At 48.5% G+C, this 19,346-nt stretch overlaps 1 protein-coding gene across 1 annotated transcript in view; it reads left to right on the top strand.

Moving 5' to 3' along the window:
• Positions 1-19,346, top strand: part of LOC133358819 (BAI1-associated protein 3-like) — a 43,526-nt gene that overhangs the window by 2,086 nt on the left and 22,094 nt on the right. Inside the window, exon 2 of the mRNA XM_061577267.1 lies at positions 12,816-12,894. Within this exon, the coding sequence (XP_061433251.1) occupies positions 12,865-12,894 (30 nt within the window). The 5' untranslated portion in view covers positions 12,816-12,864. The remainder of the gene's footprint in view (positions 1-12,815; positions 12,895-19,346) is intronic.

The following is a 19,346-nucleotide window of genomic DNA, read 5'->3' as shown; positions in this document are numbered from 1 at the left end:
GATCTTTGCCTTTGTGTATATGTCGTCATAGCTGCTACTCGCTAACAGCACTTGCCCCTACAGTCTGTTACAGGCTATACGGGGGATCTTTGTCTTTGTGCCTTCATAGGTGCTACTCGCTAACAGCACTTGCCCCTACAGTCTGTTACAGGCTATACGGGGCAGCTGTGTCTTTGTGTCTTCATAGGTGCTCGCTAACAGCACTTGCCCCTACAGTCTGTTACAGGCTACACGGGGCAGCTGTGTCTTTGTGGCTTTAACTACAAGTGCACATTAGCACTGGGGAGACAAAGGCGGCCCTGGGGGGTAACACCGTCCAACACCGATCCTTCATGCGACACTGCAATCCTTCTTTGGGGCCGTCCATAAATGACGTCACGCACCTAGGGGGGAGGGAGGGGGGTCAGACATTTGTGACGATGTGTTTGTCACATCAAAATGCGCAACTTTAAATACATGTATAATTCTTACAACAACACCCATACAACATCAGAGTGCAGCGCCACATTAAATAGGCACTACAATGATAATACTAGGAGATCTCTTTTGCCAGTGGCAAAATTTAGTAGTAGGTTTTTACCCTTTTAAACTGGTACAAAACTGACACCTTTATTCAAGGCATCATGTTTGCAATAACCACAACACAAGTAATCAAAATGCAAACAAAAAGGAACAACTCTGATAATGATAATGTATGCGCACTGTCCTTGAAGTCGATTGGTCCACACCCGAGACCACTTTCTTTAGAGCCTAGTCCCCATTGGTGACTACTTGTGTTGTGGTTATTGCAAACATGATGCCTTGAATAAAGTGTCAGTTTTGCACCAGTTTAAAAGGGTAAACACCTACTACTATACAATGATAATAGTTTAAAGCGATTTGAAGCATGCTTTATTTTCAAAATGGAAATATGGTTTTGGGGGGGGGGGGGGGCAGCTGAAGACTCACAGCGGAGACCCACAGTTTCTTGTCCTCCGATTCGCGTGGTTTGGCAACGTACGGTGCGAGAGAAGTTCGACCTACACACACACACATCACTTGCCCCGAGCGGGCTAGTGGGGGCATTCCTCTTGTTCCCGCTCATCAAAGACCCCCTCTCACAGTCTCGTCACCACCAGCACCAGGGCCTAGCCATAGGTCTTCTCTTCCCTTCTGGGTGCTCGCCATCACCCTGCACACCACGTGTCCCACCCATCACCCCTTCCCCCCCTCCTCCTGTTCCCTACCTACAAGTTTCTTCAACCCATCATCCTCCTCATTTTTTCCACGTGTCCCACCCATCACTCCCTCACCCACGTGTCCCACCCATCACTCCCTCCCCCACGTGTCCCACCCATCACTCCCTCCCCCCCTCCTGTCCCCAATCTCCAAGTTGCTTTAACCCATCATCCTCCTCACCCGCCCCCACGTGTCCCACCCATCACTCCCTCCCCCACGTGTCCCACCCATCACTCCCTCCCCCACGTGTCCCACCCATCACTCTCTCCCCCACGTGTCCCACCCATCACTCCCTTCCCCACGTGTCCCACCCATCACTCCCTACCCCACGTGTCCACCCATCACTCCTCACTCCCCTACCCCACGTGTCCCACCCATCACTCCCTCCCCCACGTGTCCCACCCATCACTCCCTCCCCACGTGTCCCACCCCCACACTCCCTCCCCCACGTGTCCCCCCATCACTACCTCCCCCACCGTGTCCCACCCATCACTCCCTCCCCCACGTGTCCCACCCATCACCTCCCTCCCCCACGGTCCACCCATCACTCTCCCTCCCCCACGTTTCCCACCCATCACTCTCCCTCCCCCACGTGTCCCACCCATCCTCTCCCTCCCCCACGTGTCCCACCCATCACTCCTCCCCCACGTGTCCCACCCATCACTCCCTCCCCCACGTGTCCCACCCATCCACTCCCTCCCCCACGTGTCCCACCCATCCCACTTCCCTCCCCCACGTGTCCCACCCATCACTCGCCCTCCCCCACGTGTCCCACCCATCACTACTCCCTCCCCCACGTGTCCCACCCATCACTCCCTCCCCCACGTGTCCCACCCATCACACTCCCTCCCCCACGTGTCCCCCCATCACTCCCTCCCCCACGTGTCCCACCCATCACTCCCTCCCCCACTGTGCCCACCCATCATCCTCCCCCACGGGTTCCCACCCATCACTTCCCTCCCCACGTGTCCCACCCATCACCTCCCTCCCCCACGTGTCCCACCCCAGCCCTCCCCTCCCCCACGTGTCCCACCCATCCTCCCTCCCCCACGTGTCCCACCCATCACTCCCTCCCCCACGTGTCCCACCCATCACTCCCTCCCCCACGTGTCCCACCCATCACTCCCTCCCCCACGTGTCCCACCCATCACTCCCTCCCCCACGTGTCCCACCCATCACTCCCTTCCCCACGTGTCCCACCCATCACTTCCCCTCCCCCACGTGTCCCACCCATCACTCCTCCCTCCCCCACGTGTCCCACCCATCACTCCCTCCCCCACGTGTCCCACCCATCACTTCCCTCCCCCACGTGTCCCACCCATCTACTCCCTCCCCCACGTGTCCCACCCATCACTTCCCTCCCACGTGTCCCACCACTCATTCACGTGTCCCTCCCCCGTGTCCACCATCATCCTCCCTCCCAACGTGTCCCCACCCATCACTCCTCCCCCACGTGTCCCACCCATCACTCCTCCCCCACGTGTACCCCCCATCACTCCCTCCCCCACGTTGTCCCCCCCATCACTCCCTCCCCACGTGTCCCACCATCAACTCCTCTCCCCCACGTGTCCCACCCATCCCTCCCTCCCCCACGTGTCCCCACCAATCACTCCCTCCCCCCGTGTCCCACCCATCACTCCCTCCCCCACGTTGTCCCACCCATCACTCGCATCCCCCACGTTGTCCCACCCATCACTCCCTCCCCCACGTGTCCCACCCATCAACTCCCTCCCCCACGTGTCCAACCCATCACTCCCTCCCCCACGTGTCCCACCCATCACTTCCCTCCCCCACGGTGTCCCACCCATCACTCCCTCCCCCACGTGTCACAACCTATCACTCCCCTCCCCCACGTGTCCCACCCATCACTCCCTCCACCACGTGTCCCCCCCATCACTCCCCTCCCCACGTGTCCCACCCCATCACTCCCTCCCCCACGTGTCCCACCCCATCACTCCCTCCCCCACGTGTTCCCCACCCTCACTACCCTCCCCCACGTGTCCCACCCATCACTCCCTCCCCCACGTGTCCCCACCCTCACGTCCCCTACCCCACGTGTCCCACCCATCACTCCCTCCCCCCACGTGTCCCACCCATCACTCTTCCCTCCCCCCACGTGTCCCACCCATCACTCCCTCCTCCCACGGTCCCCCCATCACTCCCTCCTCCCCCCCTGTCCCACCCATCACTCCCTCCCCCACGTGTCCCCACCCATCACTCCCTCCCCCACGTGGTCCCACCCATCACTCCCATCCCCCACGTTGTCCCACCCCTCACTGTCCTCCCCTCCCCCAACGTGTCCCACCCATCACTCCCTTCCCCACGTGTCCCACCCATCACTTCCCTCCCCCCGTGTCCACCCATCACTCCCCTCCCCACGTGGTCCCACCCATCACTCCCTCCCCACCCGTGGCCCCCACCATCACTCCCTCCCCCACGTGTCCCACCCATACACTCCCTCACACCACGTACCACCCATATCACCCCTCCCCCAACGTGTCCCACCCATCACTCCCTCCCCCACGTTGTCCCACCATCACTCCATATCCCCAACGTGTCCTCCAACCCATCACTCCCTCCCCCACGTTTTCCCACCATCACTCCCTCCCACACGGTCCACCCATCACTCCCTCCCCCAAGTGTCCACCCATCACTCCCTCCCCCCACGTGTCCCACCCATCACTCCCTCCCCCACGTGTCCCACCCCATCACTCCCTCCCCCAACGGTCACACCCATCACTCCCTCCCCACGTGTCCCACCCATCACTTCCCTCCCCCACGTGTCCCACCCCTCACTCCTCCATCCACGTGTCCCACCATCCTCATCCCACCCCACACCCTTACCAACGTGTCCCAACCATCACTCCCTCCCCACGTGTCCACCCATCACTCCCTCCTCACGTGTCCCACCCATCACTCCCTCCCCCACGTGTCCCACCCATCACTCCCTCCCCCACGTGTCCCACCCATCACTCCCTCACCCACGTTGTCCCACCCATCACTCCTCCCCCCACGTGTCCCACCCATCACTCCCTCCCCCACGTGTCCCACCCATCACTCCCTCCCCCACGTGTCCCACCCATCACTCCCTCCCCCACGTGTCCCACCCATCACTCCCTCCCCCACGTGTCCCACCCATCACTCCCTCCCCCCACGTGTCCCACCCATCACTCCCTCCCCCACGTGTCCCACCCATCACTCCCTCTCCCACGTGTCCCACCCATCTGAGGCTCGTGTTCTCTCTCTGTGTGTGTGTGCTCTGCGTACCTTCAATGTCGGCCCTGAAGATTCTCTATTGACAGCTGAGGATATACTTCGACAGGGTGTTTGAAAATAATGGACCCAATTTCAAAGCAGAAAATTTCACGATGGCAACATGTTACAATTACACGAAAAGTTGCAAACGGTTTAACGAGTTATCAAGTTTTCACTAAACATTTTATAAATGCTCTGTGTGCCCTACACCCGCTGTACGGACAGCATCGAGACGATAGTTCAATTCGTCCCAAACGCCTCTCCTCTCACGTTTCCCTCTGAGGTGCCTGGTTGCCCTGTGCTCTTCCTCTTACACAAACAGCCCGTTTCCTCAAATTGTCGGTACCAACGACGAACGAACGCAACTTTGACATTGGAGGATCAATGCCAAAACGCCGTTGAAACGCACGCTTAGACCGCAGTTACGGATTCAGTCTTGCTGAACTGCAGGACGCAAAAAGCCTCGTGTGTTGCCGGGTCGCCGTCTTGCGAATGACTGAGGCTAGGGGTGTTTGTGCGCTGGGAGAGGCATCCAGCGATGATAAATTGAAACTCTATGCCGCGCTCTTTCAAGCGGTAAGAGTTTCATTCGTGGGCGGTTCGTGGTTGCAGAGATAGAGCGATTTTAAATCGCGTCCATCTGTTACAAACACCCTGTGTATTTAATTTCGATTCAAAGCTTTCGTGACTGCAGGGATTCATCTTCTTGGTTCTTTCGGTAAAGTCACGTAGAAGGGAAATGATTAAATAATAAAAATAAAACATAATAAGCGTCAGACACTGTCTCCCTGACAGACCTGGTCTTCACCTGAGGACGGCTGTTTGCGTTGTGGCCGAAACGTCGTGAGAATTATTTTATTATGTTTTATGTTCATTATTTTATTACTTCCCTTCTACGTGACTTTACCGAAAGAAGCAAGAAGAAGAAACCCTGTATATCGTACTCTTCGTTTTTTCGGTAAAGTCACCATGTAGGTAAAAAAAATGAAATTAAAATTAATAAAACAATAAAATAATAAAAATAATAAAAATCACGACGTTTCGGAGGCAACACAAGTCTCCGTCATCAGGTGGGACCGTCACAGCCAGATTTGCTGCATCAAGTGAGGCAGGGATTCCAAGATGCAAGCTCTTAAATACTCTTAATTTTGGAGCTTTCGTGACTGCAGGAATTATTCTTTGGTTCTTTCGGTAAAGTCACGTATAAAGATAAAATAATAAATTAAATACTACGCGTCTCTTCGTACTCATTGACATGTACATTTTTTCTCTACCCCCTCCCTCTCTCTGCCTTCGCCCCCCTCTGTCTATTTAAGGCCACCCCACAGAGACGATCACCCCTCTCTGTACCTGTGTTGCTCTCTCTCTGTGTATCTTGGTGATATCTGTCTGCTTATATGTCTGTTTGTGGTTTTCTGGTTAGATTTTGTGTCGCTATTTCATTATACCTGATGATGATTGCTTGTGTTGCAATCGAAACGTCGCATGCTATTATTTGATTTCTTAAATACTGTATATTAACAACAGTGTAAGGTCACTCGGCGTGCGTTTCAAGAATCAAACGAAGCATCACGTCACCCTGGTGGTTAAAGGCACAACAACAACGACAACGACGAGAATCCGAATCGGGCGACAGCGAGTCGCTGGATCTGTTTGACAATCTCTTAATCATTAGACAAATTACACTGGTCAACACACTTTTCTGGCATAAGGTATTCCAACGGGTTTAAGGTATCGATTTAAAGCTTTCGTGACTGCAAGGATTCATCTTCTTGGTTTTTTCTGTAAAGTCACGTAGAAGGGAAATAATAAAATAATAAATTAAAAATAAAACATAATAAAATAATTCTCACGACCTGAGGACGGCTGCTTGCGTTGTGGCCGAAACGTCGTGAGAATTATTTTATTATGTTTTATTTTTAATTTATTATTTTATTATTTCCCTTCTACGTGACTTTACCGAAAGAACCAAGAAGATATTCCAACGCTTTTAAGGTAATTTTGGGGCGCTGATTCCAAATCTGGCATCAGTTTTTGTCTATCACATCAGGTTTTTGAGATATCAAATATTGCATTTTCAATAAAAACTGCGGAAGAAAAATATTAAATAAATGTTGATATCTACATAAAATGATATTAATCTTTATTTTGGAGCTTTCGTGATTGCAGGAATTATTCTTTGGTTCTTTCGGTTAAGTCACCGAAAGAACAAAAGAATAAAATTATATTATAAAAACACTATCCTAAAAACACAGCACCATATTTTAACACTAAAGCAGTCACTGACTCGCAACAACTTGCAATCATAAGTGACAGAGTTAATTTCGGGTAAAATCAATGAAAATGGGGTATGCCGATAGCATAAAAATGAGATGTGATAGAGCAAATCTGAGATCAGATTTGGAATCGGCACCCTGAAATTAGTCTAGAACAGCTGCAAAAGTCCAGGCCAGAAATTGTGTTGTTGTTGTTGACCAGTGCTATCGTTACGATCGTTACCGAGCAAACCTCCCTCCCCTTCCCCTAGGCTTGCTTTATTTAAATGCTGGTCTACTACTCGTGTTTGTGTTTGTTCGTGGCAGAGTCATCCTTGGCTCGGGCAATTAAATGATGCAGACGGGGAGGTAAACACTCCAAAACAAAGACAAAGTTCCACACACAGCCCCCCCTCTATCTATCACTTTCTCTCGCCCCGGTATAGCCTTCACACACTGTCGGGGCAAGTGCTGTTCGCGAGCCGAGTGTCGAAGGCACTTGAAATGGAACGATCAAAAGTTTATTATAATTAAATTACTATGATTATTATTATTATTCTGTAACAGCGGTTGTCTTGAAATAAAATATTATTTCATGAAAATATTTTTTTTTTTATAAAATAAAATGTTATTATTTAATCAAATATTATTTTATTAAAAAATATTTTATTCATAAAATAAATTGTTATTATTTACTAAAATAGTATTTTATTAAATAATAATATTTTATAAAAAATAATAATTACTTTATAAATAAAATACAATTTTATTTATAAAATAAAATTATAAAATATTGTATTAAATGACATTTTATTTTATACCTACGTGACTTTACCGAATGAACCAAAGAGTATATAGTGTTCGCTGCTCTTTCGACCACAGTTCGACTCTGGCAATTTAGCAGTAGGGTAGGGAGGGTGGGGAGGCTGGTAAATAATCAACTTTGCTGCGTCCTACGGCTTGCCAAGCGGGGCAGGACAGCTTTGGTATTCATAGCGACACGGCCGGCGATCCGGGACAGGCGAGTGAGCCCTACGAGATGCGAGGTTCAACTCCCCACGGCTTGGGGGGTGGGGGGGAGCGGTGCGGTGACTGCACAATCAACAATCATCAACAATAGACCTCCGTTTGCCAGTACCGAAATATAATAATAAGGGTTTTCCCTTTTTTCTGGAAACAAAACTGAAACCTTTTTTTAATCCTTTATATTAAGTTCGCTTGCTTGCTTGCTTAGGACCGTGCAAATCTTTCGGTCGTTTTTTAGCCCACTTCCCGTGATCTAATCGAGCTGACATTTTCCACACAGACTCGTCGTGCGTGACAATTTTTTTTCAAAATTTTACACTTATTAGGACAAAAATATTATATTTAATTACCAATTGCTTAATGGTGCAATGCAATCATCTGACCCATAGGTGGCAGCCATCTCAAGCCAGAGGACGAGAGGACTCTAGCCGCCACGCATATAAAGGATTTATAGTGGAAAACTTTGTTTTTACGGGTTAATTTTTTTGTGTCGTGAATACGTGTTTCTTAACTGCCACGTGAAGGATATTAGCGCCTCCGGATTGTTTGATTTAAACTGATTCTATTATTAAAATCACTAAAGTTTAAGTGCGAATATAAATTTTTAAAATATTAAATAAAATTCACTAACACATAGGATCGACTTTATTTATTTATTTTTTACAATAATGTCTAATAGTGTATTGTATTACATTGCTTTGTTTGATTTTTTTACCTTTTTTTGTTTCATTGTATGTAATGGTAGATATTAGGGATTTATAAAGTACAACCATAACCACAATCATATGAACAGAAATCTATTTCATATCAATATATTGGGGGGGAGGGATTTATAGTGAAAAACTTTGTTTTTACGGGTTATACTTGTTACAAGAATTCATGTCTCGTCTCAAGACGAGGCTCAAAAGAAAGCTGTCTCTGGTGTGGACCAATCAGCTTCAAGGACAATGCATTAATTATCAGAGCGTGTTTTTTGTTTGCATTTTGACCGCAAGTATTGTGGTTAATGCAGACATGAATCCTGGTAAAAAGGTTTCAGTTTAGTTGCCTGAAAAAAGGGGAAAAACCCCTATTATTAGATCTGACCATCATTAAATGACAGGTCTACGGAGTGGCTCATTCACATTAAGCAACGCCCACTGATGTTATTTAGATGATTTCGCTTGCTAGAACATTTCCACGGGATAAGCCACTTCATTGAGCGATGATTTGCGTCCAGGTCGCTTCTGAAGAATTAATTCATACCGACTCTTTGGTTCTTTCGGTAAAGTCACGTAGAAGGGAAGTAATAAAATAATAAAAAATAAAACATAATAAAATAATTCTCACGACGTTTCGGCCACAACGCAAGCAGCCGTCCTCAGGTGAAGACCAGGTCTGTCGAGGCGACAGTGTCTAAATGAAACACCACCACGCTTTAGACGCTGTCGCCTCGACAGACCTGGTCTTCACCTGAGGACGGCTGCTTGTGTTGTGGCCGAAACGTCGTGAGAATTATTTTATTTTGTTTTCTTTTTATTATTTTATTATTTCCCTTCTACGTGACTTTACCGAAAGAACCAAGAAGATGAATCCCTGCAGTCACGAAAGCTTTAAATCGAATTTTAATTAATTTATTATGTTTTCTTTTTATTATTTTATTATTTCCCTTCTACGTAACTTTACCGAAAGAACCAAGAAGATGAATCCCTGTAGTCACGAACGCTTTAAATCGAATTTTAATTAATTTATTTTGTTTTATTTTTATTATTTTATTACTTCCCTTCTACGTGACTTTACCGAAAGAACCAAAAAGATGAATCCCTGCAGTCACGAAAGCTTTAAATCGAAATATTTTAAATTGTTTTACCCGCGTGACTTTACCGAATAAACCAAAGAGTATGAATCATTGCAGTCACGAAAACTTCAAATCTAGAATTAATCATCAACAATCATCAACAATCATCAACAAGCCTCCATCCGGGGGGAAGGGGCGGGCTGGGGTGATAGATGGAGGACGTCTCGTTTTGCTCGAGTGAACCTCAGCAGAGGTTGTCCCGTGGGTATGGGGCCGTCCATAAATGACGTCACGCACCTAGGGGGGGGGGGGTGGGTCAGACATTTGTGACGATGTGTGACGAGGGGGGGAGGGGGGGGTTTGAGAAATGTGACGTCACGTAAAAATGCGCAACTTTAAATAAATATAGACAACACGTTCTACTTAATTGAATAGACTTTGTAATAAATGTTTTCTCCTACAACATCAGAGTGCAGCGCCACATTAAACACGCACCACAATGACAATAGTTTAAAGCGATTTGAAGAATTTTTATTTTGGGGGGGGGGGGGGGAAGAGCTTTGTGACGTCATATTTGAGGGGGGGCGGGGTCAAAAAATCGTCCTAAATCTCGTGACAATTCAAGTTCCTAGAATCAACCCACCCGCGCCTGCAACATGGCTTCATCCCAGAGGTCGCAATCGGGTACCCGATACCCGTACCCTACCCTGGTGCGGCCGGGTACGGGTAGGGTTAAGGAATCAAAACCCGTTTGCGACCTCTGGGTGGTGGTGGGGGTGGTGGGGGTGGTGGTGGGGGTGGTGGTGGGGGTGGTGGTGGTGGTGGGGGTGGTGGTGGTGGTGGTGGGGGTGGTGGTGGGGGTGGTGGGGGTAGTGGGGGTGGTGGTGGTGAGGGTGGTGGGGGTGGTGGGGGTAGTGGGGGTGGTGGTGGGGTGGTTGGTGGGGGTGGTGGTGGGGGTGGTGGTGGGGGTGGTGGTGGTGGTGGGGGTGGTGGTGGTGGTGGTGGGGGTGGTGGTGGGGGTGGTGGGGGTAGTGGGGGTGGTGGTGGTGGGGGTGGTGGGGGTGGTGGGGGTAGTGGGGGTGGTGGTGGAGGTGGTGGGGGTGGTGGTGGGGGTGGTGGTGGGGGTGGTGGGGGTGGTGGGGGTGGTGGGGGTGGTGGGGGTGGTGGTGGGGGTGGTGGTGGTGGTGGGGGTGGTGGGGGTGGTGGTGGGGGTGGTGGTGGAGGTGGTGGGGGTGGTGGTGGGGGTGGTGGGGGTGGTGGTGGGGGTGGTGGTGGTGGTGGGGGTGGTGGGGGTGGTGGTGGGGGTGGTGGTGGGGGTGGTGGGGGTGGTGGGGGTGACACCACCCCCCCCCGTGCTCACCTCCCACGTTCGCTACGTCACAGAGGCCTGGACACGTGGGCGAGGTCACGTGCTCTGCCCGGATGTGAAATGTCAACCCACCCGCACGTGGAACAATGTGTTTGATGCCTCGGCTGTCTCTACTCGTCAGCTGCTTCGGACGCTTCGAATTTGCCACGACTCATCGGCGTTGACGGCGGTGATGCCGCAAGTGCTTTAGACACATACGTAAAAAAATGAAATTAAAATTAATGAAAAATAAAATAATCTTAATTTTGGAGCTTTCGTGACTGCAGGAATTATTCTTTGGTTCTTTCGGTAAAGTCACGTATAAAGATAAAATAATAAATTAAATAATAGAATACGACGTTTAAATCGAAACGTCAATCGAAACGTCGTATTCTATTATTTAATTTATTATTTAATCTTTATACGTGACTTTACCGAAAGAACCAAAGGAAAAAAATAAAATAATAAAAATAAAAATCACGACGTTTCGGAGGAAACACAAGTCTCCGTCATCAGGTGGGACCGTCACAGCCAGATTTGCTGTATCAGGTCAACTCAGCCTCACTCTGATAAGTATCACTTGATAAGTGTCACTTGATAAGTGTCACTTGATAAGTGTCACTTGATAAGTGTCACTTGATAAGTATCACTTGATAAGTGTCACTTGATAAGTGTCACTTGATAAGTGTCACTTGATAAGTGTCACTTGATAAGTGTCACTTGATAAGTATCACTTGATAAGTGTCACTTGATAAGTATCACTTGATAAGTGTCACTTGATAAGTGTCACTTGATAAGTGTCACTTGATAAGTGTCACTTGTTTAGTGTCACTTGATAAGTGTCACTTGATAAGTGAGGTCTCACTTGATGCAGCAAATCTGGCTGTGACGGTCCCACCTGATTGACGGAGACTTGTGTTGCCTCCGAAACGTCGTGATTTTTATTATTTTATTTTTATTAATTTTAATTTCATTTTTTTACCTACACGGTGACTTTACCGAAAGAACTAAGCGTATGAATCCTTGCAGTCACGAAAGCTTCAAAACTAGAATGCTTTAGACACAGCCCGGAAGGGAATTTGGAATCTGGATTCCATTCCCCGACACTATTCGAACGCCGTAGGCGTTGGGCATAATGTAGCGTGCCGTGCGAGTGTGTGTGTGTGTGGATGGGTGTCTATTTGTAGGTGGCCGGGCGCGGTTTCAGGCCACCCACACCAACAGTATGTGCAGGCTATACGGGAGTTCTTTGTCTTTGTATATATGCACGGCCACTCGGGAGACAAAGTCCCACTCACAGACTCCATAACACAAAAGGAACGCCGCAGGTCTGGAATCGAACACAGGAACCCCCTTCTGTACCACCCACCACGCTTGCCACCCACCACCCTTGCCACCCACCACCCTTGCCACCCACCACCCTTGCCACCCACCACCCTTGCCACCCACCACGCTTGCCACCCACCACCCTTGCCACCCACCACCTTTGCCACCAAATTGCAAATTGTAAAACGAGAGGTGGGGGGGAGAGCGATCCTTGCAAGACGTTACAACTGAGTTACTCTCTCTGTCTCTCTCTCTCTGTGTCTCTCTCTCTCTCTGTGTCTCTCTCTGTGTCTCTCTGTGTGTGTGTCTCTCTCTGTGTGTCTCTCTCTCTCTGTGTGTGTCTCTCTGTGTCTCTCTGTGTGTGTGTCTCTCTCTCTGTGTGTCTCTCTCTCTGTGTGTCTCTGTCTCGCTCTGTGTGTCTCTCTCTCTGTGTCTCTCTCTGTGTGTCTCTTTCTCTCTCTGTCTCTTCCTCTGTGTGTGTCTCTCTCTGTGTGTGTCTCTCTCTCTCTCTGTGTGTCTCTCTCTCTGTGTCTCTCTGTGTCTCACTCTGTGTCTCTCATTCTCTGTGTCTCTCTCTGTGTGTCTCTCTGTGTGTCTCTCTCTCAACCAGTGGTGGACACGGAGCTGACGTCAACCCTGGATCATCGTCCTCATCCAGCATGGCCTCGAGCAGCCACCACGACACGGGTGTAAGTTTGTTGCGCGTCTGTGTGCGGCCGCGTGTGTGCTGTGCCTCCCCTAGGTCGACTCAGCCTTGAATGAGTCCCGAATACGGTGTGTAGTCAACTTCGCCACTGCGGGAGACAAAGGCGGCGGCGCGTGGTGCCGTTCCGGCCTTCATAGGTGCTCGCTAACAGCACTTGCCCCTACGGGCTGTTAAGGCTATACAGGGGACCTTTGTCTTTGTGTGCTGTGTGCGAGTGCTGAGCGGCGGTGTCAGTGGTCAGTGTCCAGCAGCTGCTGCTACGAACCCGGCGACCCGAGTTTTCGTTCCCGCTCACGGCCGCCAACGCCCAGTGACGACTATCTGAACCGGTCCTGGGCCTCCCCTATGTAGACTCAGCCTCAAATGAATATCTTAGTGCAGGTGTGTAAACTTCGCCACTAGGGGAGACAAAGGCGGCCGGGCGTGGTGCTTGCCACCCAGCCCCCCCTCGCGTGTCGTGCCGGCCTTCATAGCTGCTGCTCACTAGCAACACTTGCCCTCTACAGTCTGTTCAGGCTATACGGGGGATCTTTGTCTTTTTTGAGTGAGTAGGTGAGTTAGTAGGTGAGTGAGTGCGTGATTGAGTAGGTGAGTGAGTCGGTGAGTAAGTAAGTGATTGAGTAGGTGAGTGAATGAGTAAGTGAAGAAGTGCATAGGTGAGTGAGTGAATAGGTCAGTGAGCGAATGGGTGGGTGATTGCATAGGTGAGTGAGTAGGTAAGTGAATAGGTGAAGGTGAGTGGGTGATTGGGTGATTGCGTAGGTGAGTGAGTGAATGAGTAGGTGAGTGAATAGGTGAGTGGGTGATTGGGTGATTGAGTAGGTGAGTGAGTGAATGAGTAAGTGAGTGAGTGAGTAGGTGAGTGGGTGAGTGGGTGAGTGAGTAGGTGAGTGGGTGAGTGAGTAGGTGAGTGAGTAAATGAGTAGGTGAGTGAGTGAGTGAGTAGGTGAGTGGGTGAGTGAGTGGGTGAGTGAGTGAATGAGTAAGTGAGTGAGTGAGAAGGTGAGTGGGTCAGTGAGTAGGTGAGTGAATAGGTGAGTGGGTGAGTGAGTGGGTGGGTACACTGATCCTAACTGGCCGTTCACCCTGCAGGCTCTGTTCATTCGCTGCTATCCACACACATGGTGCTGCGTTGGTTTGCATCTGCGGATGGAACCGCGCCCCGTAACACGTGCGAATCGTTACGCTTGGGAACGATGATTCAATTGGGAATGGTTGGTCTCAGCTGTTGTTCAAACGCATGGTGTGGATGAGCGTCGGGGGCTCGCGTTACGCATTGCCCCGGAATCTCTACAGCATGGGGAACTTGTTTTATTTATTCTTTGGTTCGTTCGGTAAAGTGACGTATAAAGATAAAATAATAAATTAAATAATAGCATACGACGTTTCGATTGCAACACAAACAATCATCATCAGGTATAATGAAATAGCGACACAAAATCTAACCAGAAAACCACAGACAGACATATAAGCAGACAGATATCAGCAAGATACACAGAGAGAGAGTAACACAGGTACAGAGAGGGGTGATCGTCTCTGTGGGGTGGCCTTAAATAGACAGAGGGGGGCGGAGGCAGAGAGAGGGAGGGGGCAGATAAAAAATTTACATGTCAATGAATACGAAGAGACGCGTAGTAAAGTACGCAGGCTTAGAGGGGGAAAGAACACACTAAATTAAACAACCTAGCAAAGTATCGAAATGTTATGTTTGTTGCCAGGATCAAAGCATCGAAAATAAGAACGGGTGTTTTTTTCGATTTAAAGCTTTCGTGACTGCAGGGATTCATCTTCTTGGTTCTTTCGGTAAAGTCACGTAGAAGGGAAATAATAAAATAGTAAAAATAAAACATAATAAAATAATTCTCACGACGTTTCGGCTACAACGCAAGCAGCCGTCCTCACCTATTATTTTATTATTTCCCTTCTACGTGACTTTACCGAAAGAACCAAAAAGGTGTTTTTTGTTACCCTTTTTGGCAATAACGACATGGTCTGTCCTGTTGCTTCTTCCTTCACCACTGCTCCACTTGGGAATTCGCCTCCCACCAATAACAAAACCGATATCCGCCATTCGCCACTAAGTGGTGGTGACGTCACCACGGCGCCTGTGCCAGGCTAGGTGCACTTTTAGGCCACGTGAAGTGTTCAAGGCTCGCTGACAGGAGGTTTCGGAACAGACCCACGTGCCATGGGCTGGCTGAGTGAGATGACCGGTAGATGCAACAGCTGTACCCCCTACTGTACCAAATTGCTCAATTTTAGACGCCCGGCACTCCGCTCGTTGTTGTGAGCGTCGCTCCTCCGCCCTCCGTTGTTGTTGGAGGGCGACTGCCTCCAACTGCCCAGTAGTAGCGTCCTTCACGAGCCTCCTCCATAGAGGCCGATCTTGACACCGCTGGTACCAGTCATCGGCAAGTCCACTCAGCTCCACGTCCTCCTGTACCACATCACTCCATCTCTTCTCTAGCCCGTGCCGCGCCCGTTTAGCCCCCTCGATCCGGCCGAACAAAAGCTGTTTAGGCATGCGGTGGCTGGGCATGCGGGCTACATGACCCAGCCAACGCAGCCTTGCCTGCTGGAGGAGCTCACCGATGGGACTTTGCCCAGATCTTTCAAGGATTTGTGAGCTCCTCACGCAATACAGCCAGCTGGTTAAACCCAGGATGGATCGTAGGCAGGCCAGCCAAAATGTTTCTAACCGGCGAAGATCTTCCATTTGAGTGGTCCACGTTTCACAGGCGTAGAGAAGGGAGGGAATGACTGTGGCCGAGAAGACCCGAAGCTTCGTGCGGAGCGACAGACCAGGTAGCTTCCACACAGCATTGAGCAGCTGATGAAAAGATAATTCCGCCCGACTGATTCGGAGTGACACCTCTGCTGTAAAACCTCACCTGTAGCCTATGCCAGGTGGTAAACAAGAGGCTTTGATTCGAGATTTGAAGTTTTCGTGACTGCAAGGATCCATACTCTTTGGTTCTTTCAGTAAAGTCACGCAGAAGGGAAATAATACAATTTTAAAAATAAAACATAATAAAATACAATTCTCACGACGTTTCGGCCACAATGCAAGCAGCCGTCCTCAGGTGAAGAACAGGGTTGTCGGAAAGACGGCGTCTGAATGAACACCACCAAGCTTGGCAGCGTATATTTAAGTTGGGTTGGAGGGGGAGGGCGCCTTGACAAAGGAATTTGCATATCAACAGATGAATTTAGCATATTTATGGAAAATAAAGATATGGGATTAGTCACTACTTGTGGAATGTGTCGGTGGTGGGGGGGGGGGGGTCTCAAAGTCATATTATGCTCGTGTATTACGTAGGATTAGCAGTCATAAAGGGAAGGAATTTTAAGAGTAAGGAGCTGCAGCAACCAAACCATCACGTAAAAAACTAAAATATAAACTACATCAATACTACATCAACTACATCAATATCATCAATATATCTTGTTGGTTCTTTCGGTAAAGTCACGTAGAAGGGAAGTAATAAAATAAAATAAAAAACTTAAACATAATACAATTCTAACGACGTTTCAGGTCTGTTCTTCACCTGAGGATGGCTGCTTGCGTTGTGGCCGAAACGTCGTGAGAATTGTATTTTATTACGTTTTATTTTTAGTATTTTTATTATTTCCCTTCTACGTGACTTTACCGAAAGAACCAAGAAGATGAATCTCTGCAGTCACGAAAGCTTTAAATCGAAAATCATCAATATACCTGTTTTTTTTTGTCATTTTCATTTTATTGTTATTATTTTTCATCTACGTGACTTTACCGAAAGAACCAAAGAGTAAAGAGGCTTTGATGTTGCGTGATTTTTACTTTTTGAAAAGCTCCTTTTGCCGGCCTTCATCACCTCCAGGTGCCAGACAGTGCTGCTGATATCACCGTCCAGATGCCAGAGACTGCCGGTTACATAACCGCTTACGTGCGGACAAAATAAAACGAGTACAATTGTAATTAATTAAAGTAAAAAAAAAATCACGACGTTTCGGAGGCAACACAAGCTTCCGTCTTCAGGTGGAACCGTCACAGCACGATAGCTGTATTACTTGATACAACTATTTTACTTGATACAGCTCTCACTTGATACAGCAATCGTGCTGTGACGGTTCCACCTGAAGACGGAAGCTTGTGTTGCCTCCGAAACGTCTGATTTTTATTTGATTTTTATTTTACTTTTATTCATTTTAATTTTTTACCTACACAGTGACTTTACCGAAAAAACCCAAGAATATGAATCCTTGCAGTCACGAAAGCTTCAAATCTAGAACAAAATAAATAAGTGTACTGCAACAACAACAACGATAACGACAACGCGAATGCAGAACGTGTTGGGGTGGGTGTGGAGGGGGGTGGAATATGTTGGCACAGTGGTAACGCCAAAACGCCACGTGTGTCATTCATTCCACAAAAGCCCCGTGGGATGTTATGTTTTTAATAAAAAATTTATTTTATTTTATCAAATATTTCTAACCTCGTAGCTTCGCACTAGCGGAGCCAGGTGGGGGGGGGGGGGGGGGTTGGCACGTGCCCCCCCCTCCAATGATCCGATTGAAATCCATAATTTAGATCGATCTCATAGGTGACCACGCTGAGACCACAAACTCACCGCGCTTGAGAACGCCGATTTTAGTTTTTATCGCAGGCAGTGGATGAAACTTGGATATTCGAACTCAGAATTCCAGCCGTGCTGACACGGCTCCTCTTATAACTTCTGAGCAAAACGGTGACCTCAGCGTAGCTTTAGGTGAGATCCCCGCTTGGCACATGTCAAGGCAAACCCCACGCATTCCTCGGTGGACACGAGGTGTCTTATGTAAACTCCCTCGCCTGGAAGGCAGGAGGTCGTGGGTTCAATCCCGACGCTGACGCATGCTGTATTGTTGTAGTTTGCGTGTCTCACTCTCATCATCACGGTAAAAATATGTTAGAGACCCATAGACTCACACAGATACCCATAGACTCACACGGAGACCAATAGACTCACATAGAGACCCATAGAGTCACTACAGAGACCCATAGACTCACACAGAGACCCATAGACTCACACAGATACCCATAGACTAACTACAGAGACACATAGACTCACACAGAGACCCATAGACTCAAACAAGACCCATAAACTCACACAGAGACCCATAGACTCACCACAGAGACCCATAGACTCACACAGAGACCCATAGACTCACACAGAGACCCATAGACTCACACAGAGACCCATAGACTCACACAGAGACCCATAGACTTACACATAGAGCCATAGACTCACACAGAGACCCATAGACTCACACAGAGACCCATAAACTCACTACATAGACCCATAGACTCACACAGAGACCCATAAACTCACTACAGAGACCCATGGACTCACACAGATACCCATAGACTTACACAGAGACCCATAGACTTACACAGAGACCCATAGACTTACACAGAGACCCATAGACTCACACAGAGACCCATACTTTGTACGGTGCGAAAGAAGTTCCACAAAAACACATCTCAACTCCTGTCACCCGAACACTGACGCCAATTTCTAGACTTCTTGCGACAACCTCCGTGAGTGAGGTTCTGAGTGACTTGGCAAATGAATGAATAACGGAATTAATTAGTGGGAAAATTAGTGAGTAACTTGGTGATTTGGCAATTGAATGAGCGAATTAATGAATGAGTAAGTGAGTTAAGGAGTGAGTGCGCAGTGAGTATGTGAGTGAGTGGGTGAGTGAGCCGGTTACTTAGTGACTTTACAAATTAATAAGTGGACACATGAATGAGCGGGTGGTTGATAGGTAGGTGAGTGAGCAAGTGACTGAGTGACTTGGCATTTGAATGAATGACTGAACGAGTGCTGGTGAGTGAGGGGATGAGTTACTGTGTGGTTTGTCAAATGAATGAGTGAATGAATGAGTGAATAAATGAGCAAGTGAGTGGATGAGTGAGTGGGTGGTAAGTGGGTGAGTGAGCGAGTTACTTTGTGACTCGGCAATTGAATGAGTGGATGGATGAATGAGCGGGTGGGTGAGTAGTTATGTGAGCAAATGAGTGAGTGATTTGAAAAAAAACCGAATGAGTGGATGGATGAATGAGTGGATGGGTGAGTAATTAGGTGAGCGAATGAGTGAGTGATTTGAAGAAAAACAGAATGAGTGGATGGATGAATGAGTGGGTGGGTGAGTCGTTAGGTGAGCGAATGACTGAGTGATTTGAAACAAAAACGAATGAGTGGATGGATGAATGAGTGGATGAATGAGTAGTTAGGTGAGCGAATGACTGAGTGATTTTAAACAAAAACGAATGAGTGGATGGATGAATGAGTGGATGGATGAATGAGTGGATGGATGAATGAGTGGATGGATGAATGAGTGGATGAACGAGTAGTTAGGTGAGCGAGCGAGTGACTTGACACGAGGCCTGCTAGCAACACCCCAACACAG

The sequence above is a fragment of the Lethenteron reissneri genome, chromosome 63 (assembly GCF_015708825.2).
Source record: "Lethenteron reissneri isolate LAM-NWPU_2019-01 chromosome 63, ASM1570882v1, whole genome shotgun sequence".
Classification (NCBI taxonomy): Eukaryota; Metazoa; Chordata; class Hyperoartia; order Petromyzontiformes; family Petromyzontidae; genus Lethenteron; species Lethenteron reissneri.
This window is presented reverse-complemented; position numbering and strand designations above follow the sequence as displayed.